The 20,959-nt window shown below is 29.5% G+C and overlaps 5 protein-coding genes across 6 annotated transcripts; 1 reads left to right on the forward strand and 4 right to left on the reverse strand.

Annotated features, from left to right (window-relative positions):
* Nucleotides 1–1,385: 1,385 nt before the first annotated feature.
* On the forward strand, nt 1,386–5,571 carry LOC130671773 (uncharacterized). Its single transcript, XM_057475850.1, has 7 exons — nt 1,386–2,014; nt 2,497–2,641; nt 2,945–3,082; nt 3,836–4,053; nt 4,129–4,349; nt 4,422–4,877; nt 4,959–5,571. The coding sequence occupies exons 1-7, from the start codon at nt 1,454–1,456 to the stop codon at nt 5,368–5,370; spliced, it is 2,151 nt and encodes a 716-aa protein (XP_057331833.1). The 5' UTR covers nt 1,386–1,453; the 3' UTR covers nt 5,371–5,571.
* Nucleotides 5,572–5,656: 85 nt separating this feature from the next.
* On the reverse strand, nt 5,657–9,514 carry LOC130671774 (SET and MYND domain-containing protein 4-like). Of its 2 annotated transcripts, none has more exons than XM_057475852.1 (6): nt 9,240–9,514; nt 8,775–9,117; nt 7,048–8,094; nt 6,711–6,979; nt 6,324–6,629; nt 5,657–6,226 (listed from the first exon to the last, which is right to left on the reverse strand). In XM_057475852.1, exons 3-6 carry the CDS (start codon nt 8,084–8,086, stop codon nt 5,978–5,980), a joined length of 1,863 nt encoding a protein of 620 aa, XP_057331835.1. In that variant the 5' UTR covers nt 8,087–8,094; nt 8,775–9,117; nt 9,240–9,514; the 3' UTR covers nt 5,657–5,977. The 2 variants fall into 2 exon arrangements, with proteins under 2 accessions (XP_057331835.1, XP_057331834.1); XM_057475851.1 differs by having other exon boundaries at nt 8,705–9,117.
* Nucleotides 9,515–10,166: 652 nt separating this feature from the next.
* LOC130671085 (SET and MYND domain-containing protein 4-like) lies at nt 10,167–13,026 on the reverse strand. Its single transcript, XM_057474780.1, has 5 exons — nt 12,869–13,026; nt 11,511–12,557; nt 11,174–11,442; nt 10,787–11,092; nt 10,167–10,689 (listed from the first exon to the last, which is right to left on the reverse strand). Exons 2-5 carry the CDS (start codon nt 12,547–12,549, stop codon nt 10,441–10,443), a joined length of 1,863 nt encoding a protein of 620 aa, XP_057330763.1. The 5' UTR covers nt 12,550–12,557; nt 12,869–13,026; the 3' UTR covers nt 10,167–10,440.
* Nucleotides 13,027–14,038: 1,012 nt separating this feature from the next.
* LOC130671171 (SET and MYND domain-containing protein 4-like) lies at nt 14,039–17,313 on the reverse strand. The gene is made up of 5 exons (XM_057474895.1): nt 17,045–17,313; nt 15,390–16,436; nt 15,047–15,315; nt 14,660–14,965; nt 14,039–14,564 (listed from the first exon to the last, which is right to left on the reverse strand). The coding sequence occupies exons 2-5, from the start codon at nt 16,426–16,428 to the stop codon at nt 14,313–14,315; spliced, it is 1,866 nt and encodes a 621-aa protein (XP_057330878.1). The 5' UTR covers nt 16,429–16,436; nt 17,045–17,313; the 3' UTR covers nt 14,039–14,312.
* Nucleotides 17,314–17,800: 487 nt separating this feature from the next.
* On the reverse strand, nt 17,801–20,676 carry LOC130671160 (SET and MYND domain-containing protein 4-like). Its single transcript, XM_057474881.1, has 5 exons — nt 20,398–20,676; nt 19,109–20,146; nt 18,768–19,036; nt 18,369–18,674; nt 17,801–18,273 (listed from the first exon to the last, which is right to left on the reverse strand). The coding sequence occupies exons 2-5, from the start codon at nt 20,136–20,138 to the stop codon at nt 18,022–18,024; spliced, it is 1,857 nt and encodes a 618-aa protein (XP_057330864.1). The 5' UTR covers nt 20,139–20,146; nt 20,398–20,676; the 3' UTR covers nt 17,801–18,021.
* Nucleotides 20,677–20,959: the final 283 nt, after the last annotated feature.

Below are 20,959 nucleotides of genomic sequence, written 5' to 3' on the forward strand. Positions count from 1 at the left end.
GATTTTTTTAAAAGGTTTGATTTTTATTTTAAGTAATTTCTATTTAAATGTTAACATTTAAATAGCCAATGACAGTCATTGGCAACTTCGTAAAAAAAATACGTTTGTGTCAAATACGATTGCCGCTAAAGTGAATAATTTATCAATCCTTAAATTTTCGACTCAGATATTTTTGAATACTCGGGTAATTTTTTAATTACAAGTATGTTAGGATTAGAAATTATGAAATTTTTTTTTTTATATAACACTCAATATTTTTTAAACTTTCGAGGTGTTTTGCAACAATTTTTTCATTGGACTTTTAATTTATTCGATATCAGCTTCTAATAGTTTCAGCGGCTCTCAATGCATCTTCATCTGATGGATTAACATTAAATTTTTCATTACTAATCGAATCAGTTAATGGATTCCGACTATCAGATTCAAAAGTATCAACTGTATCATCAATAGAGAAGAAATCTGTGTAATGTAAATCCATGAACTCGTGATTAGTGGTAGCGAAATTCATATCATTGATGTTGTTACTCTCGTTATCTTCATTAGTCACAAGACTTTCATTTTTAAAATTGTCGTACGGGTCATGACTTCGGAATTCTATATCTTTTTCAGCAATTACTTTGTGTACAATATTTTTTAGTTCCAACGGTTCCCTTCCTTGATGAAAGAAATCTTTAAGCCAAATTTTAATCCTCGTTAAAATTTACACAAGCTAAAAAAATACTTGAGATTAAAAATTAAGATAGCAAAAATTCACTTCGATGACAACTCTTTCGATGATCAACATTTTAACTCAAAAATTGAAATGAAACATTTGACATCTCCTTGACGTATAGTGCACATAAAAAATTTTGCTTTAACTTTTTGCTCTCCTACATGTAAAATTACATATAAACTTGATGTAAAATAGCAACTTTAATTTATTTACGTAAAATTTATATGTTATTCTACGTTTAAGAAAGCTGAAACTTTTCATATATACTGTACGTTATCGAGATGTCAAAAGTTTCATTTCAATTTCTGAGGTGCAACTCTGGTTTTCTGGGATGTATATTTTTAAAAATATTGCGTGCAGTAGTTAATTTGAACTTTTATTCCTGACAAGATCAAAAAAATTTTAATTATTAGTTATCTTATTAATGATGATCTCTTTTCACAGATCAACTAGAGTATTTTTTAATTTCTACTTTCTCAATCACTCTCTTTCTTAGTAAATATTAAAAAATGTAATTTTATTTAATTTGCTTGGAGTGATCAATTATAGATAATCGTAAACGTGCAATTATTTGTTATCCACTACATTATTATCATTATTTTCAATGTTCTTATAATTGTTTTTTATCTTGTCCTTGAATGTATGACGCAAGTTAATGAGCTTGAATTCGCACTTGAAATTATTTAGTGCAAAAAAAAATATTCATTGCAATTATTTTTTTTTGTGCAAGCACAAGTAAAAATGTTTAAAATATCGTATATTTTTTTAATTTATATATTATTTGGAGTGATTACGTTTCCATCGGGTGTATTTGGATGGCTTGGAAGTATTCGTGAAATAGCAGGCGTTGCTGATGATGTAGCAGATGTCTTTAATGGAGAAGTACCGTTCTTGGCAATTTTAATTGGTAGTGAAGATTTTAAATTAGATGAGGTGTTAGATAAAGTTGATGATATTACAAACCAAATCACTGAATTGACTTTAACAGTTAATATTAAAATGGATAAAGTTTTAAAAGTACTGTTGAAGAGGATTCCATTGCAAGGTAAACTTGACAATGCATTGGATAAATTTCACAATCTTATTGTACGTGTTGATTGGTTGTATGCGTCGTATATAAGATATTCTAAAAAACTTAAAACGTATAATGAGAAAACTATTGATGACTTTATCAGCTCAATAACTTCCCATAAAACTGGTGATTTGCAAAACATACTCAATAGAATGCATCGTCTTTTTGTACCTTCGAGATCCGGATATTTTCAAAAAGGTCTTCTTAAGACTCTTGCAAGTTTTCGTGATGTAAGTAAAAGTAATAATACCTTTTTTTTTGTACATATAAAAAAAACAGAATTTCTTGGCACAAAAAATTTTCACTCGACCCAAGAAAATTTTTATTGGCCCTAAGAAATTTTTTGTATTATAAATTAAAAACGAAATTTCTCTTGAAGCGGGAAAAAATTTTTTGCGCCAAAAATTCTTTTTTTTTGTGTATGAGAAAAGTATTATTTAATTTCAATGAAAAGATATCGGATACTAGAACTAGAATCAATATGATGTATTTATAATTACTTATTGATTTATATTTAAATAAGTACTATTAAAAATTCAAATAACCGAACAATAAGTTACAAATTAATAATGATTCTGATTAAGAATTTTATAAGCGCCCCTTCATTTCCCTATTGAGATTTTATATAAATAATAAGGGTATTAATAAAGATCAAATAATTATTTTATTAGTATTTTGTTTAATTAAAATTTTGTTTTTTTGTAAAAACAAGGCTAGCGAAGCTGCCGAACTCTGTAACTCGAATTATTCATTTCAACAAAATTTATTCGAAATTTACAAAACTGTCGTCATAACTGAATTAAGAGGTTTTGTAATGACTGTTTTTGCTTACATGATTCTTACTGCAAGAAATAGTGGTAATTATCAACGAAAATTTATTTCTATAAATCTTTTGACTCATTCACAGAAAAAAAAGTTATCTTGAGTCAAGAAAATATTTATGAAGACACACGTTTTCGGGAACTAAATCAAGATTTTCTTGAGCCAAGAAAATTTGTCTTGATTAAAAAAAATTAGTTTTGATCGGAGAAGATTTCTACTTTATCTGAGAAAATTTAGGTTTCCAAAAAAATTTTCTTGAATCAAGAATATTTATTTTCAGTCGAGAATTTTTTTTTTCTGTGTTGAACTTAATAAATAAATAATTTTATTAAATTCAGTGCCATACACTGGTGAATTAGAAGGCGCAGTATTGCAACTTGTATTCAGATCTCAAGATTATATGAAAGAAGTGCAATCGGTAATGAAAGATGCTTCAAGAGAAATTTTATTATGTGGTGCAGAAAGACATATTCGTGGTATTTGAATATATACATATTGCCATACTAGGGGTGTTCGAATCGAACCGAATCGGGTAATTCGAACTTTCGAATTATCCAAAAGTTTTCAAATTATTTGTAACTTTTCAAATTATTCAATTTGAATCGAGAAAATTTTGCAGATTTCAAATATTCAATTTTTTTTTAATGGAGAGCTTAGTTTTTGAAGTAACCAAAAATAATTTTTTCGTAAATTCGTGTCTCAGTTCTATTTACCTCTGATAAAAATTTAAATTATTGGAAAAAATATTAAAATTTTAAATCGTTCAAAAAATAAAATTTGTAATTACTCGTAAATTTACGAATAATTCGAATTATTCGATTCAATTCGATACGAATGATTCATAAATTCGAACTGGTTCCATGACAACTGATCCCCGACAAATAATCACACGATAATTGATCCCACAGACAACTGATCCCACTGACAAATTTATAAAATAATTAATTATTAATTAATTACTATGACATGAGTAATTAGAACTCACTGATGTAAATATAAAAAGTTAAATTATGTAAATTAGTTGTTGATAAAAATCAATTGATCACCAATTGTTGATGGGATCAGATGTCGGTGGGATCAATTTGTAGGGATCACTTGTCGTGGTATAAAATTGTTCGGATCAGTTAACGGCACACCATTCGAACTATTTGCACACCCCTACTATATACATCCCATCTTCTATTTATTTCATAATAAGTATTAAGATATATTTCGTTAAAATTTTTTAGATAAAACTTACAGCGAGTTTACAGGTTTATTTTCATTCATAGTAGTGAATGAAATGCAAGGAAACCCCAGTCATGGATGTGGGAGTGATTGTCCAAGTATTTGGTCGGACAGAGTATGGGGTGAATATGAGGATTATGATTATTTCCCACGAATCGGTTGTATTGGAAGAATGTATAAATGTGGGTGGATTGGTGGCGACGTAACAATTTGTAATCAAGTATGAATAAAATTTTAAATAATATTTTTTTCCACGTACAAGTAATTTTTAATTATTACATTTTAAAATACGAAGCCGGATGATTCTCCAAAGCGTTATGAATGGATCAACTCACCTAATAGATTGTATGGGCATCAGACAAATTGTCCATCGGAAAGGAAAAAATTTTTATCTAATGCAAGATATTTGAATAATTGTGAAGTGTGTATTTGCCATTGTGTACAAGAACACGGGACAACGATAGCTATACGGACTTTTAGTTTAAGGCCTCAGTTATCCGACATTGGAAAAAATATGTATGTTAATATATGAGTGAAATTGTTTCGAATAAGTCAGCCATTTGTAGTAATTGAATTTATTAATATCAGGGTGGTTGCAGGAGTAAAATTTACTGCCAAGGATGAAATGATACATATTCAAATACAGCAAGGCGTGTTGAAAAACAATGGTCGAATAAATAAAGCAAGTAAAAAGTGGGTACCATTGGAGGACTTTGTTTATTTGAGTAATGTTACTGAAGGTGGATTTTTGCTAAAAAATGGAGACGATTACGAAACGTTGACACGAGGAACAGACTTTACATTTATTTCTACTGAACAGAAAACTATAAATCTTGATGATATAACTGTACCGTATGAGTATGTGATCACTGGTGTCAGACTTAGACATCAAGTTGATGGCCAACCAGTTGGTCATGTTCGATTACAAGTTCGTGCTACGAAATTTAATTATTCTAGCGGAGTACTAGATCAAAAACCTGAATCAACTAAATGGTTTACAGCCGAAGATATGTTAAATCCACCAGCTCGTTATTTGCGGGAAAGGTTAATAAAATACTGTTAAAATTATTCGTTGTTTAAAAGAGTCTGAAATCATTGCTGTTGTAATTAATGTTTTTATTTTAGGGAGGAATATCAGTACGATGGTGAAGCAGATGATCCTACAAAATCACCGGAGAACATACCGGACTCGAAAGTTAACCAGTATATTGACTTTGGCCCGTCGAGTCTGTTTAAAAATACGGGAAATTATACACTTCCTCTGTTTGACTTACGGCCAGTTACGGGTTCACCAAGTATCGCTTTAGGCGGCATTGGTATTTACCATAAGAGTTCGCCGGGTTATGGTGGATTCCTTGGATTGAAAGTTTTAAATACTGATCTATCTGAACATATTGATCCGGTATTGTCTGATGAACAGATAAAGAATTATAAGAAAGGAATGAATGATGATGAGGATGAAGATGATGATGATGATTTTGATAATTTTGATGATGATGATGATGATGATGATGATGATGATGATAAAGATGATTAATAAGAAATAAAATAATGAGAAAAATTGATATTAAAAATTCCGGTAACTATGATTTTAAATTATTTAATTTATAATATAAATATTCTAATGTGTGAAAATGAATTCCATATATATAATTATAAATAATTATTAATTAATATTCTATGATAAATAAATGATACTTAATTTCAGTTTATTTTTAATATTCATAGCTACTTATATTTAAGAAAATATACCATCATTGTTATAAAATTGTAAGACTATTAATCTTTATTTTTACATAATTGGTAATCTTGATTATTTTGTAAACATAATCGTTAGTCATTGTGATAAAGAATATAATTGAAATAAGTACGGATACAAAATTTTTAATTAATTTTAAAAGCTTTGGTCATCATACATTTTATTTTTTCATTTTGATGATGAAGTGATTTAAATTACTAACTTATATTTCGTACATTTTATATGAAGTATATAAATCGCCATTATAAAAATAATTCTCAGTGCTTCTTAAAAATTTATTTGTAGCGATAAAAAAGTGTGATTTAGTTATTTTGAGATTCAAAGTATTAAGTGTTTTTGGGTTAAAAAATTTACTGATTCTCAAACTTATATTTAGGATTTTTATTCATATATATGCTCTAATGCAATTGATTAAGTTAATCAATTCAGTTTTTGCTACTATCATTTCTTGACATGGATATCTGTCGGGGCCTAAAAGATTAAGCATTGCTGATAAATCAGCAATCATTTCAATAATTTTATTTGAAGTAATGTCTTCAGCGGAACCTTTTATACGTCGATCTATTATAGAAATATGGTTGTTGCACTTCATTGAAATCCTAAACAACTCATTTTCGATTTCTTTCGGTAGTTCCTATTGAAGAAAATTTTAAATATAATAAAGATTCAATTAGCAAGCTCAACGAGAGTTAAAATTTCATGAACGATATGAAAAAATGAATAATAATTACCGCACATGGTGGAAAACGATAATCTGGACCCCAGCCATTAACGCAAGCCGCGCATTGACACAAAAATCTGTAATCTTTTTGTATCGATTGTCTTCTTTCAACAGCTGGTGATTGCCGATAATGAGGTCCATAGGTAATACATATTTGTTGACCTTTTTTGATTGGCTGAACTGCGATCTCAGCATTGATGTCTCCTATAGGTAGTGAGTATATATTATAGTCACAACTATGGCTACAAAAATCCAAAAGTGGTGCCAAATACAAGCCACAATTTATGAGATTTCCTTGACGATCGTTTGATATTATCTGCAATTCATCAGACGTAATGAATAATTATTTCCTTTAAGAATTGTATAAACAATTAAAGTCTTAGAATAATGAAAATACGTTAATTGCATTCGTCTGAACTATTTCGATTTGCCTAAACATCAAGTTCCCAATGAAAATTGCCCATTGGTTATTCATTAACTCAGTTGGATCATCAAATTTTTTCCCAAATATTCCAGTAGTTCGACTTAACAGAATTAGTATTCTAACGATTGGAAGTCTCAACCTCATAGTGACAATCGGATTGAATTTTAATCGAAATAAAGAATGAACGCTTGCATATTTTGTATCATCGTAAACGTTTCCAGTGAAAAATTTCAAAATTGGGTCTGAAATAATTATTTATGAATTAGCGAGTAATTAAATATTGAAATAAAAGAACAAATTTGAATCTTACCGTGTATTGAATCAATCTCGTTGACTTTTTCATACAATGCGTTAACTGTTTCAAATTCTTTTAAAGCTTTTACCAGTATTCTTACGCAAAGTAAACATTTCTCTACACAATCATTAAATGTACTATGATCTAAAATTGCTGTGATCGCTAGACATTCGATGTCGTGGTGGTTTTGCCAAGCAGTATCACGACATTCTTCATTACAGTAAATAACATTTGAACATTGAGTGCAAGGGACACCACTCCAAGTAGATCTCGAACAATTCCAGCAATATTGATATCTGTACTGAGACTTTAGTGTGAATGCATAATATTTGTGTACCATGATAGTTTCACCTGCCTTAATATCTTTGGTAGCTACAATATGACGGCCAAATGTTTTAGAATTTTTTATGTCAATAGAACCTGAAGCTCTCAATATTTTCGGATTATCATCTGGTGTTTCAGGAAAAAATTCACTACTTTCCCAAAGTTTAATAGGTTTTTTAAAAGATTCATTTGCCTTCAGTTGATCTAAGCTGTTTTCCACTTTTTTTTTTTTATCATCATCCATTTTTTCTACCCAAATCTTTGCTTGGGTAATGGAGTCATCAACTTCAGAGCGCATCATTGAATTCAAAGCTAACAAATTCTTTGCTTTACGAGCATATAATTTAGCCTTTAAATTATCTGGATACCCGACTTCAAATGATCTTTCTATATCCTTCAAAGAATCTTTATACATACCCCCATTCGTTAGTGCTGCCGAGCGATTAGCAAATCCACGTGCTAATAATTCTGAGCCAGGTAGTGCGTAGGCTATTGCCTCACTATAAATTTCGATCAATTTTACTAGCGGTGCACTTGAAATCATTTTATTCCCTTCTTCTAACTTTTTTTTAGCGGTTGCTTCATTTTTAGACTCACGCTTTATGCTTGGCAATTCTTCGTTAGCTATTAAATGGGGTATTAATCTTTTAATAAAATTTTCATCACTTGTTACTTGATGAAATATATCGTGAACAAGCGTCGCATTTGTCTCTCGTAATAAGTGATCCATATCTATTTCTAAAAATAAATAAATGTGGAAGATTTTTATTTATAACTATTTACAATTACGTATTCAAGTGGATTCTTAGACATTAACCCCCACTTTTTAAAAATTTTCAATGACTTAATTGTCATAAACGTATCAAAATTAAATTAATTAATTAAAAAAATTGAAACTTTAATCGAAAGAAGACGACGTACAAGTAATTTTGCAGAGATATAGAATTTTAAAAAAAAGAACTTACAGTTGATGTCGATTGGGAGTTAAACGAAATTCGACAAATAAATTTAGCCTACAAAATTTGAAAATTCGAAGTTAAAAATTGACATGAAGACTTTACTGAAATTTATTAAACAAATTTTGTTTAACTCCCAATCGGCATCAACTGTAAGTAATTTTTTTTTAAATTTTATATCTCGGCGAAATTACTTGTACGTTGTCCTTTTTTCAATTTAAGTTTTAATTTTTTTCAATTTATTAATTTAATTTTGATACGTTTATGACAATTGTCATTGAATATTTTTGAAAAGTGGAGGGCACTGTCTAAGAATGCCCTTGAAACTTTCTTTTTAATTATTATATGTAACCAAATTTTTATTTTAAACAAGATCAATAATATTTAGTTACCTTATTGAAAAATAAAAACCATTAAATATATTTGATGGATAATTAATTAATTATCTTACTAGTAAATTACCTCGTAGACTCTGCGCGTCTGCAAAATTTTAAACAAAGTTCTTTTACGTTTATTCTTTTCGACAGCCGTTTGTTACTTAATGGCAGCGGTATATTGTAACAAAGGTTTCTTTTAGGTGTGTTTTTTCGTTTTTTTTTTTTTTTTCATAGAACCCAAACAATGAGCTTAAGTTTCCCAACGAGTGTTCGTCGCACTACGGACCCCCTCTACTCATTCGAAAGATACTCTTCCGTTGGGACAACTTTAGAATATATGAGGAAAATACAGTTGGTATCCCCCTATTCATATATTTTAAGGCCGCATTTACAAGGGGATAAAGTACGTAAAACTTAAACCTGTGAATCTGATAAAAAAATATTTGAATTATAATTTAGATATTCTAATGAGAAAATCAAATTTATATGATGTACATACAATCATCAGTCAATATTTTTGTCAGATTAATTAAATAAGATAGAATTTTACCTTATGATGAAATATCCACTTAAGAACTTAGATGAACTATTACTCCCTGTAGAATACGTTTCGAATGTATTCAGTTGCGTCAGTTTATATATGTTCTTATCGAATGCCACTTATTATTTGAATATTGAAATGCGTTTACGATATCGAGCATTAATTGCTGCGTATAAGTTTTTTTCCCAAGAACCAGCGTTGTCGACTGTTATTTTATAACTAAGACAAAAAATTTACTACAATAAGCTAAGCACTGATGCGTTGCGTTTCTGATGAAATAAGAAACAAAAAAATATCTCGAGTGGGAAGTACAATATATGTGCGTAAGAGAATAGCGAATGCTATAGTTGGTTTGGTGTTCCCTTGATTTTAATTTTTAAATCATTAAGGCATTACTTACAATATCCGTTTAAAGTCAAGGTTAGAAGTTGGACATTAGCGCGAAAAAAGAGCAGTTGAAAAATTGCTCATACCTGAGTATTTATTACAGTGTCGTATAGTAGTAAAGCGCTCCGAGTCTGAAACTGTAAAAATTACATTTTTTATCCAGAAATAACAAATATTACAGTTTTAAACTCGATATTATCGATTTAAAGTGTAAAATTTGCTGATTAAAATTGTATTAATTTTATTACTGCAACAAATTTGTAAAATTACAGTTTAAGCTTTAATGTTTAAAGATTTTTTCCCGGAAGGCCTCTTTTATTGTAGAAACTGTAATTTTTCAACTGCTGTTTTTTCCGTGTAATGTGTAAAAATAAATTCCATATATTTTTAATTTAAATTTATTTTTAATATTCATAGCTAATCACGTATAAGAAAATATACCATCATTGTTATAAAATTATAAGATTATTATTCTTTATTTTTAAATAATTAGTAATTTTGATAATTGTTTAAAAATCATCTTTAGTCATTGTGATAAAGAGTATAATTTAAATAATGACGGATACAAAATTTTTGATGAATTTTAAAAGCTTCGGTCATCATACATTTTATTTTTTTATTTTGTTGATGAAGAAATTAAAATTAATAATTTATACTTTATACATTTTATATGAAGTCTATAAATATTTATTATAAAAATAATTCTTAAAAATTTATTTGTAGTGGTAAAAATGTATGATTTAGTTGTTCTGAGATTCAAAATATTAAGTATTTTTGGGTTAAAAAATTTACTGATTCTCAAGCTTATATTTTGGATTTTTATTCATATGTATTCTCTAATGCGAGTGATTAAGTTGATTAATCCAATTTTTGCTGCTACCATTTCTTGACAAGGATATTTGTCGGGGCCTAAAAGATTAAGCATTGCTGATAAATCAGCAATCATTTCAATAAATTTTCTTGAAGTAATTTCTTCAGCGGAACGTTTCATATGTCGATCTATAGTAGAAATATGGTTGTTGCACTTCATTGAAATCCTAAACAACTCATTTTCGATTTTTTTCGGTAGTTCCTATTGAAGAAAATTTTAAATATAATAAAGATTCAATTAGCAAGCTCAACGAGAGTTAAAATTTCATGAACGATATGAAAAAATGAATAATAATTACCGCACATGGTGGAAATCGATAATCTGGACCCCATCCATTAACGCAAGCCGCGCATTGACACAAAAATCTGTAAACTTTTTGTATAAACTCTCCTCTTTCTACAGCCGGTAATTTTTGATAAGTAGTACCGTAGCTGATACATATTTGTTCACCTTTTTTGATTGGTTGAATTGCAATCTCAGTATTAATTTCTCCTGTACGCAGTGAGTATATATTACGGTCACAACTATGGCTACATAAAGACAAAAGTGGTGCCAAAAACATGCCATGATTTACAGAATTTCCTTCACGATTTCTTATTAACATCTGCAATACATCAGATATAATAAATAATTATTTCCTTAAAGAATTTTATAATTAAATAAAGCATTAGAATAATGAAAATACGTTAATTGCATTCGTCTGAATTATTCCCATGTGTCTAAACATCAAGTTCCCAATGAAAATCGCCCACTTGTTATTCATCAACTCAGTTGGATCATCAAATTTTTTCCCCAGTATTTCAGTAGTTCCACATAACGAAAATAGTATTGCTGCGATTGAAAGTTTTATACCCGGAGTAGCTATTGGATTTAATGTTAATCGAAATAAGGAATAAACACTAGCATATTTTGTATCATCGTATACATCTCCAGTGAAAAGTTTCGAAATTGGGTCTAAAATAATTATTTATTAACTATCGAGTAATTACATATTAAAACAAAAAAACAAATTTAAATATTACCGTGTAGTAAATCAATCTGCTTGACTTCTTCATACAATGCGTTAACTGTTCCAAATTCTTTCAAAGCTTTTACTAGTAATCTCACGCTAAATAAACATGAGTCCCCACAATCATGAAATTTAAAATGAGCTAAAATTGACGTAATTGCTGGACATTCGATGTCGTGGTGGTTTTGCCAAGCAGTATCACGACATTCTTCATTACAGTAAATAACGTTTGAACATTGATTACAAGGAACGCTACTCCAAGTAGATCTCGAACAATTCCAGCAACATCGATATCTGTATTCAGACTTTAGTGTAAATGCATAAAATCTGTGTACCCAGAGAGTTTCACCTGCCTTAATATCTTTGGTGGCTACAATATGACGGCCAAATATCTCAGAATTTTTTATGTCAATAGAACCTGAAGCTCTCAATATTTTCGGATTATCATCTGGTGTTTCAGGAAAAAATACAATACTTTCCCAAAGTTTAACAGGTTTTTTAAAAGATTTATCTGTCTTCAGTCGCTCTAAACTTTTTTTTACTCTTTTTTTGTTGTCATCGTCCATTTTTTCTACCCAAATGTTTGCTTGGGTAATGGCGTCATCAACTTCAGAGCGCATCATTGAATTTAAAGCTAACAAATTCTTTGCTTTGCGAGCATATAATTTAGCCTTGAAATTATTTGGATACCCGATTTCAAACGCTCTCTCTATATCTTTCAAAGAATCTTCATACATCCCCCCATTTGTTAGTGCTGCCGAGCGATTTGCAAATCCACGTGCTAATAATTCTGAACCAGGTAGTGCGTAGGCTATTGCCTCACTATAAATTTCGATCAATTTATCTAGCGGTACACTTGATATCATCTTATTCCCTTCTTCTAACTTTTTTTTAGCTGTTTCTTCATTTTTGGACTCATGATTTAAGATTGGCAATGCGTCGCTTTCTATTAAATGTTGTATCATTTTTTTAATCGAATGTTCATCACCTGTTTCTTCATATAACACATCGGGAATAACCGACGCATTTTTCTCTCGTAAAAAGTGATCCATATTCAATTCTAAAAAAATAAATATGAAAGAGTTTTTTTATAAAGTCCTCCGAAAAGTCGAAAATTTTCGGTTTGTAATGATAGTGGCCAGGAACGGTGTGAAATTAGACTAGTTTTCTAAGAGTGGGGATTAAAACCGACGGCGACTTAATCTCTGGAAGGACTAACTATTTGCAATTACGCACTTAAAATTTTTTCTTCAATTATAATGTAACCACATATTTAATTTAGACAAGATAAATAATATTTAGTTACGTTATTGAAAAAAAAAAAAAAACTATTAAAATTATATTTGATGAATAATTAATTAATAATCTCACCAGTAAAATACGTTGTAGATTAGTTCAATGGCCTCAGCAATATTATCAGCAAAGGTCTTTTGGTTTTATTCTGAAATTCTTATCAACACAATAGTCGTTCGTTCTTCTTTAACACTGACACTGTGCTGCCAGATCGTGGGACATGTGTACCCCCGTAGTGAAATAGCATGGAGTGTAATGGGTAATGGCAGGAGGGGGTAAAAATATCCCACGATCTGGCAGCACTGTCAGAGGTATACTCTCGCACTACAGATCCCCTCTACTCATCCGAAATATACTTTTCCGTTGGGACAACATCAAAGCCAACATGTCCAATGTATTCATGGTCTGGACTTACAGCTTAAGAACCGTTTTCAGATAATTTTGTCCAAGCTTTTCTCTGAGATAAAAACCCTAAACGCTAAATAAAGACACAGACCCGATGCTTTACTCTATGAACTAGCGAAGTGCACTTCAATTTTTTGACAACTTCCATTTGTTTACGAGAAAAGCTTGGACAAAGTTTCCATTTACTGTACAAGTGCAACAAAGATAGTACCGTTTATCCACTTGAGTGCGAATAGAGAAACAAATGAAAACGCGTCTTAAGGTCAACTTATGTTAAATAACATGGGGAAATGAAAAAATTTTGATCTAGCGTAAAATATTCGAATAATAGTCACGTATGTATGTGCAGCTGGGTACAAGAACATACAGTTGCAAATAGAGTGATTTTTTTGAACATGTTGATGTGGCATTGTCCGATGAACAATCAAATAAATCTGAGGGTCGTATGAATAGCGGTGAAGATGAAGATGACGATGGAGATGAAGATGATAAAGAAGATGGAGACGATAAATAAGAAATTAAATGAGAAATATCTATGTTAAATATTCCGGTTGCGATAATTAGAAATTATTTAAATTGTAATGTAAAAATTCTAATGTGTGAAAATGACTTTCATGTGTATAAATATAAATAACCATTAATTAATATTCTATAATAAATAAATTATACTTAATTTCAATTAATTTTCAATATTCATAACTACTTATATATGAGAAAACATAAAATCATTGTTATAAAATAATAAGACTATTACTTTTTATTTTTACATAATTAGTAATTTTGATTATTGTTTAAGCTTAATTCTTAGTCATTGTAGTATATATTGAAAAAAAAATAATTACGGAAAGAAAATTTTTGATAAATTTTAAAAGCTTTCGTCATCATACACTTTATTTTTTTTATTTTGTTGATGAAGTAATTTAAATTAATAACTTATACTTCATACATTTTATATATGAAATATATAAATATTTATTAAAAAAATAATTCTCAGTGCTTCTAAAAATGTATTTGTAGTGATAAAAATGTATGAATTAGTCGTTTTGAGATTTCAAATATTTGATATTTTTTGGTTAACAAATTAACTGATTCTCAAACTAATATTTCAGATTTTTAATCATACATGTCTCCTAATGCAATCGATTAAATCGATAAATGCATCTTTTGCTGCTACCATTTCTTCACAAGGGTATCTGTTGGCGCCCAAAAGATTAAGCATTGCTGATAAATCAGTAATTATTTCAATAATTTTACTTGAAGTGATATCTTCAGCGGAACGATTCGCAAGTTGATTTATTATAAAAGAATGGGTGCTGCACTTCTTTGACATCATAACGAATTCATCTCTGGTTTGTTTCGGTAGTTGTTTCTATTGAAAAAAATTTTAAATAATATAGATTCACCTGGCAAACTTAACGTGAGTTAACGTCTCATGAACGATATGAAAAAATGAATAATAATTACCACACATGATAGAGGTTGATAATCTGGACCCCAGCCATTAACGCAAGCCGTGCATTGACACAAAAATTTGAAACTCATTTGTATAAACTGTCTTCTTTCTACAGCCGGGGAATCTAGATAATGAGGTCCATAGGTGATATATATTTGTTGACCTTTTTTGATTGGCTGAACTGCAATCTCAGCATTGATATCTCCGGTATATAGTGTGTATACATTATGGTCACAACTATGACTACATAAATCCAAAAGTGGTGCCAAAAACATGCCACAGCTTATATTATCTTCTTCACGATTACTTAATAACATCTGCAATACATCAGACGTAATAAATAATTATTTCCTTAAAGAATTTTATAAATAAATAAAGTATTATAATAATGTAAATACGGTAATTGCATTCGTCTGAATTATTTCCATGTGTCTAAACATCAAGTTCCCAATGAAAATTGCCCATTTGTTATTCATTAACTCAGTTGGATCATCAAATCTTTTCCCAAGTATTTCAGTAGTTTCACTTAACAGAAATAGTATTTTGACGATTATATGTCTAATGTCAATAGCGGCGATCGGGTTTAATTTTAATCTAAATAAAGAATAAACACTTGCATATTTTGTATCGTCGTATACGTTTCCAGTGCACGATTTCAAAATCGGGTCTGAAATAATTATTTATGAATTAGTAAATAATTCAGTATGTAAAAAAAAAAAAATAGAATATAGTAAAACTTACTATCTACTAAATCAATCTCTTTGATTTTTTCGTACAATGCGTTGACTGTTCCAAATTCTTTTAAAGCTTTAACTAGTAATCTCACGCTAACTAAACATGGATCTAAATACTCATGAAATTTAAACAAAGCTAAAATTGCCGTAATTGCTAGACATTCGACGTCGTGGTGGTTTTGCCAAGCAGTATCACGACACTCTTCACTACAGTAAATAACGTTTGAACACTGATTACAAGGAACGCTACTCCACGTATATCTCGAACAATTCCAGCAAATTCGATATCTGTATTCAGACTTCAGTGTAAATGCATATAATTTATGTACCATGATAGTTTCACCTGCTTTAATATCTTTGGTAGCTACAATATGTCGGCCAAATATTTTAGAATTTTTTATGTCAATAGAACCTGAAGCTCTTAATATTTTCGGATTATCATCTGGTGTTCTAGGGAAAAATTCACTACTTTCCCAAAGTTTAACAGGTTTTTTAAAAGATTTATCTGTCTTCAGTTGCTCTAAACTTTTTTTTACTCTTTTTTTGTTATCATCGTCCATTTTTTCTACCCAGATGTTTGCTTGGGTAATGGCATCATCAACTTCAGAGCGCATCATTGAATTCAAAGCTAACAAATTTTTTGCTTTGCGAGCATATAATTTAGCCTTTAAATTATCTGGATACCCGACTTCAAATGCTCTCTCTATATCCTTCGAAGAATCTTTATACATACCCCCATTCGTTAGTGCTGCCGAGCGATTAGCGAATCCACGTGCTAATAATTCTGAGCCAGGTAGTGCGTAGGCTATCGCCTCACTATAAATTTCGATCAATTTTTCTAGCGGTGCACTTGATATCATCTTATTCCCTTCTTCTAATTTTCTTTTAGCGGTTTCTTCATTTTTGGACTCACGCTTTATGCTTGGCAATTCTTCTCTTTCTATTAAATGGTGTATCATTTTTTTAATAAAATTTTCATCACTTGTTACTTGATATAACACATCGGGAATAACCGGCGCATTTGTCTCTCGTAATAAGTGATCCATATTTATTTCTGAAAATAAATAAATGTGGAGGATTTTTATTCATAACTATTTACAATTACGTATTTTAGTGCATTCTTAGACAGTAACCCCCACTTTTTAAAAATTTTCTATGACTCAATTGTCATAAACGTTTCAAAATTAAATTAATTAATTAAAAAAATTGAAACTTTAATCGAAAGAAGACGACGTACAAGTTATTTTGCAGAGATATAGAATTAAAAAAAAAGAACTTACAGTTGATGTCAATTGGGAGTTCAACGAAATTTAACAAATAAATTTAGCCTACAAAATTTGAAAATTCGAAGTTAAAAATTGACATGAAGACTTTACTGAAATTTATTAAACAAATTCTGTTTAACTCCCAATCGGCATCAACTGTAATAATTTTTTTTTAAATTCTATATCTCGGCGAAATTACTTGTACGATGTCCTTTTTTCAATTTAAGTTTTAATTTTTTTCAATCAATTAATTAAATTTTGATACGTTTATGACAATTGTCATTGAATATTTTTGAAAAGTGGAGGGCACTGTCTAAGAATGCCCTTGAAACTTTTTTTTAAATTATTATATGTAACCAAATTTTTATTTTAAACAAGATAAATAATATTTAGTTACCTTATTGAAAAATAAAAACCTTTAAATATATTCGAAGAATAATTAATTAATAATCTTATCAATAAATTACTTTGTAGATTCGTTTAATTAAGTCAGTGATATTATAAACAAAGTTCTTTTACGTTTATTCTTATCGACAGCCGTTTGTTACTTAATGGCAGCGGTATATTGTAACAAAGGTTTCTTTTACGTGTGTTTTTTTGTTTTTATAGAACCCAAACAATGAGCTTAATTGTCCCAACGAGTGTTCGACGCACTACAGACCCCCCTACCCACTCTACTCATTCGAAACATACTCTTTCGTTAGGACAACTTTAGAATATATTAGGAAAATACAGTTGGTATCCCCCTAATTCATATATTTTAAGGCCGAATTTACAACAGGATAAAGTACGTAAAACTTTAACCTGTAAATATGATAAACAAATATTTGCATTAGAATATATATATATTCTAATGAGAAAAACAAATTTTGTATGATGTACATACAATCATCAGTCAATATTCGATAACAAATAAATTACATTTAATTTAAATTGATTTTTAATGTTCATGATTATCGGTGAATTTCTATGAATTGCTTTCAAAATTCAAATTTTAACATTTATCAATAATTTAAATTGTCCGATTAAATTATAACAAATCTATAACTTTTTATAATTATAAGTGAAGTACATCATTGATAATTTTAATTTTATCAATTAGTCGTTTAATATTATAATTGAAACAATAACAAGTGCAAAACTTTTAGTAGATTTTTATTATTATTATTATACATTCCATTCGTTTTATGTTGCTTATAAAACTGTTAGAATTTATATTTTTCATTTTATAAAAATTTTGTAATTATAAAAATACTCAATTTAAAAATAATTCAGTGTTTCTTGAAAGAAAAATTTTTTTATATCAAATTTGTGAGATTAATATTTTATTGGCTTGAATTTGCTTATTCTCAAACTCATCATTCTGATTTATATTCATATATACCCTGAGATACAGTCGAATACATCGAACAATACATACTTTCCTTTCTCCATATCTTCACACGGGTATCTATCACTGCCGATAGTATTAAGCATTTTTGAGAAATCAGATATTATTTCAATAATTTTACTTGAAGTAATATTTTTAGTAGAACGCTCTTTAAGTAATTTCATTATAGGAATGTGCATGTTACACTTCCATAAAATTTTAATCAATTCGTAAGTGGTTTTTTCCGGTAGTTGATCCTATTGAAAAAAATTTCAATAAACATTAAGATTAACTTCGACAACTGAACGTATGTGAACAATTGATTAATTATTTATAAAGAAATCATAATTACCACACAAGATAAGTGGCGATGATTTGGACCCCAGTCATTAATGCAAGCCGTGCATTGACACCAAAATTTGAAATTCATTCGTATAAGCTGTTTTCTTTGAACAGCCGGTAACTTTCGATAATGAGGTCCATAGCTGATATATATTTGTTGACCTTTTTTGATTGGCTGAACTGCAATCATTGCATTGATATCTCCTGTAGATAATGGGTGGGCGCTGTGATCACAACTATGGCTACATAAATCTTGGAATGGTGCCAAAAACAAGCCACATTTTATACTATTTCCTTGACGATTATTTGACATCATCTGTAATAAATTAGAGGCAATGGATAATTATTTTCTTAGAGAATTTTTTAAATAAATAAAGTCTTAGAATAATGATAAAAATAATGGAAATACGTCGATTGAATTCTTCTGAGTTATTTCCATGTGCCTAAACAACAAGTTTCCAATGAAAATTGCCCATTTGTTGTTCATCAACTCAGTTGGATCATCAAATCTTTTCCCAAGTATTTCAGTAGTTCCACTTAACAGAAATACTATTCCAACAATTTTGAATGCAATGACTTCTGTAAGTACTGGATTTGATTTTGATCGAAATAGTGAATAAACGCTCGCATATTTTGTATCATCGTATACGTTTCCAGTGAACAATTTTGAAATCGGATCTGAAATAATTATTTATGAATTAATTAATATTTCAATATTAAAAAAAAAAAATAGAATATAGTAAATCTTACCCTCTATAAAATTAATCTCTTTGATTTTTTTATACAATGCAGTAACTGTTCCAAATTCCTTCAAAGCTTTTACTAATAATCTCACCCAAAGGAAACATTTTTCTTCATCACAAATTTTAAGAGCTAAAACTGCAGTAATTACTGGACATTCAACATCATGATGCTCGTGCCACGCAATATCTCGACACTTTTCATTACAGTAAATAACATTCGAACACTGACTACAAGGAACGCTACTCAAGGTATATCTCGCACAATTCCAACAATGACGATATCTGTATTCAGACTTGAGTATAAATGCATAAGATCTGTGGACCCAGAGAGTTTCCCCTGCCTTAATATCTTTGGTAGCTACAATATGACGGCCAAATGTTTCAGAATTTTTTATGTCAATAGAACCTGAAGCTCTCAATATTTTCGGATTATCATCTGGTGTTTTAGGGAAAAATTCACTACTTTCCCAAAATTTAACAGGTTTTTTAAAAGATTTATCTGTCTTCATTTGCTCTAAACTTTTTTTTACTCTTTTTTTGTTATCATCATCCATTTTTTCTACCCAGATGTTTGCTTGGGTAATGGCATCATCAACTTCAGAGCGCATCATTGAATTCAAAGCTAACAAATTCTTTGCTTTGCGAGCATATAATTTAGCCTTTAAATTATCTGGATACTCGATTTCAAATGCTCTTTCTATATCCTTCAAAGAATCTTCATACATACCCCCATTCGTTAGTGCTGCCGAGCGATTTGCAAATCCACGTGCTAATAATTCTGAACCTGGTAGTGCGTAGGCTATCACCTCACTATAAATTTCGATCAATTTTTCTAGCGGTGCACTTGATATCATCTTATTACCTTCTTCTAACTTTTTTTTGGCGGTTTCTTCATTTTTTGATTCACGTTTTATGGTTCGAAATATTTTCTTTTCTATCATACGGTGCATCGTATTTTTAATTAAATTTTTATCACTTGTTCCTTGTGAGTTATAGTCCAAAATCGCTTTATCGATAAATCGAGAGTAATGATCCATATTTATTCCTATTGATCGTAGAGTATTATGAGTAAAGTATGTTTATAAATTTTTGTAATTAAAAACTTAGAATTTTCTCTGACTATAATCTAAATTAATATACAGTACACTCTGGTTATAAGCAATGTTTCTGTCTATACTCTTACTTACAGGAAAAAACGAAATTGACGTGAGTGAGTAGAGCGTCCGATTTAACTTATAACCAGAGTCTACTGTACATACATTTTTATCAGATTAATTAAATAAGATAGAATTTTACCTTATGCTGAAATATCTACTGAAGAACTTGGATGAACTATTACTCTCCGTAGAATACGTTTCGAATGTATTCAGTTGCATCAGATTATATATTTCGAGTATTATATATGTTCTTATCGAATGCCACTTGTTATTTTAATATTGAAATGCGTTTACGATATCGAGCATTAATTGCTGCGTATAAGTTTTTTTCCCAAGAACCAGCGTTGTCGACTGTTATTTTATAACTAAGACAAAAAATTTATTACAATAAGCTAAGCGCTGTTGCGTTGCGTTTCAGATGAAATAAAAACAAAAAACTATCTCAAGTGGGAAGTACAATATATGTACGTAAGGGAATAGCGAATGCAATAGTTGGTTTGGTGTTCCCCTGATTTTAATTTTTAAATCCTTAAGGCATTACTTACAATATCCGTTTAAAACCAAGATTAGAAGTTGGACATTAGTGCAACAAAGCACAAACATAAATAATAAAAATCAAAAGTAGTAACTTTCTTATGTTGTATTGCATTTAATTTAGAAATTAATCATGTTTTTTTTTAAGAAAGAATATTAAAGAAGTA

The sequence above is a fragment of the Microplitis mediator genome, chromosome 7, assembly GCF_029852145.1.
Source record: "Microplitis mediator isolate UGA2020A chromosome 7, iyMicMedi2.1, whole genome shotgun sequence".
NCBI lineage: Eukaryota > Metazoa > Arthropoda > Insecta > Hymenoptera > Braconidae > Microplitis > Microplitis mediator.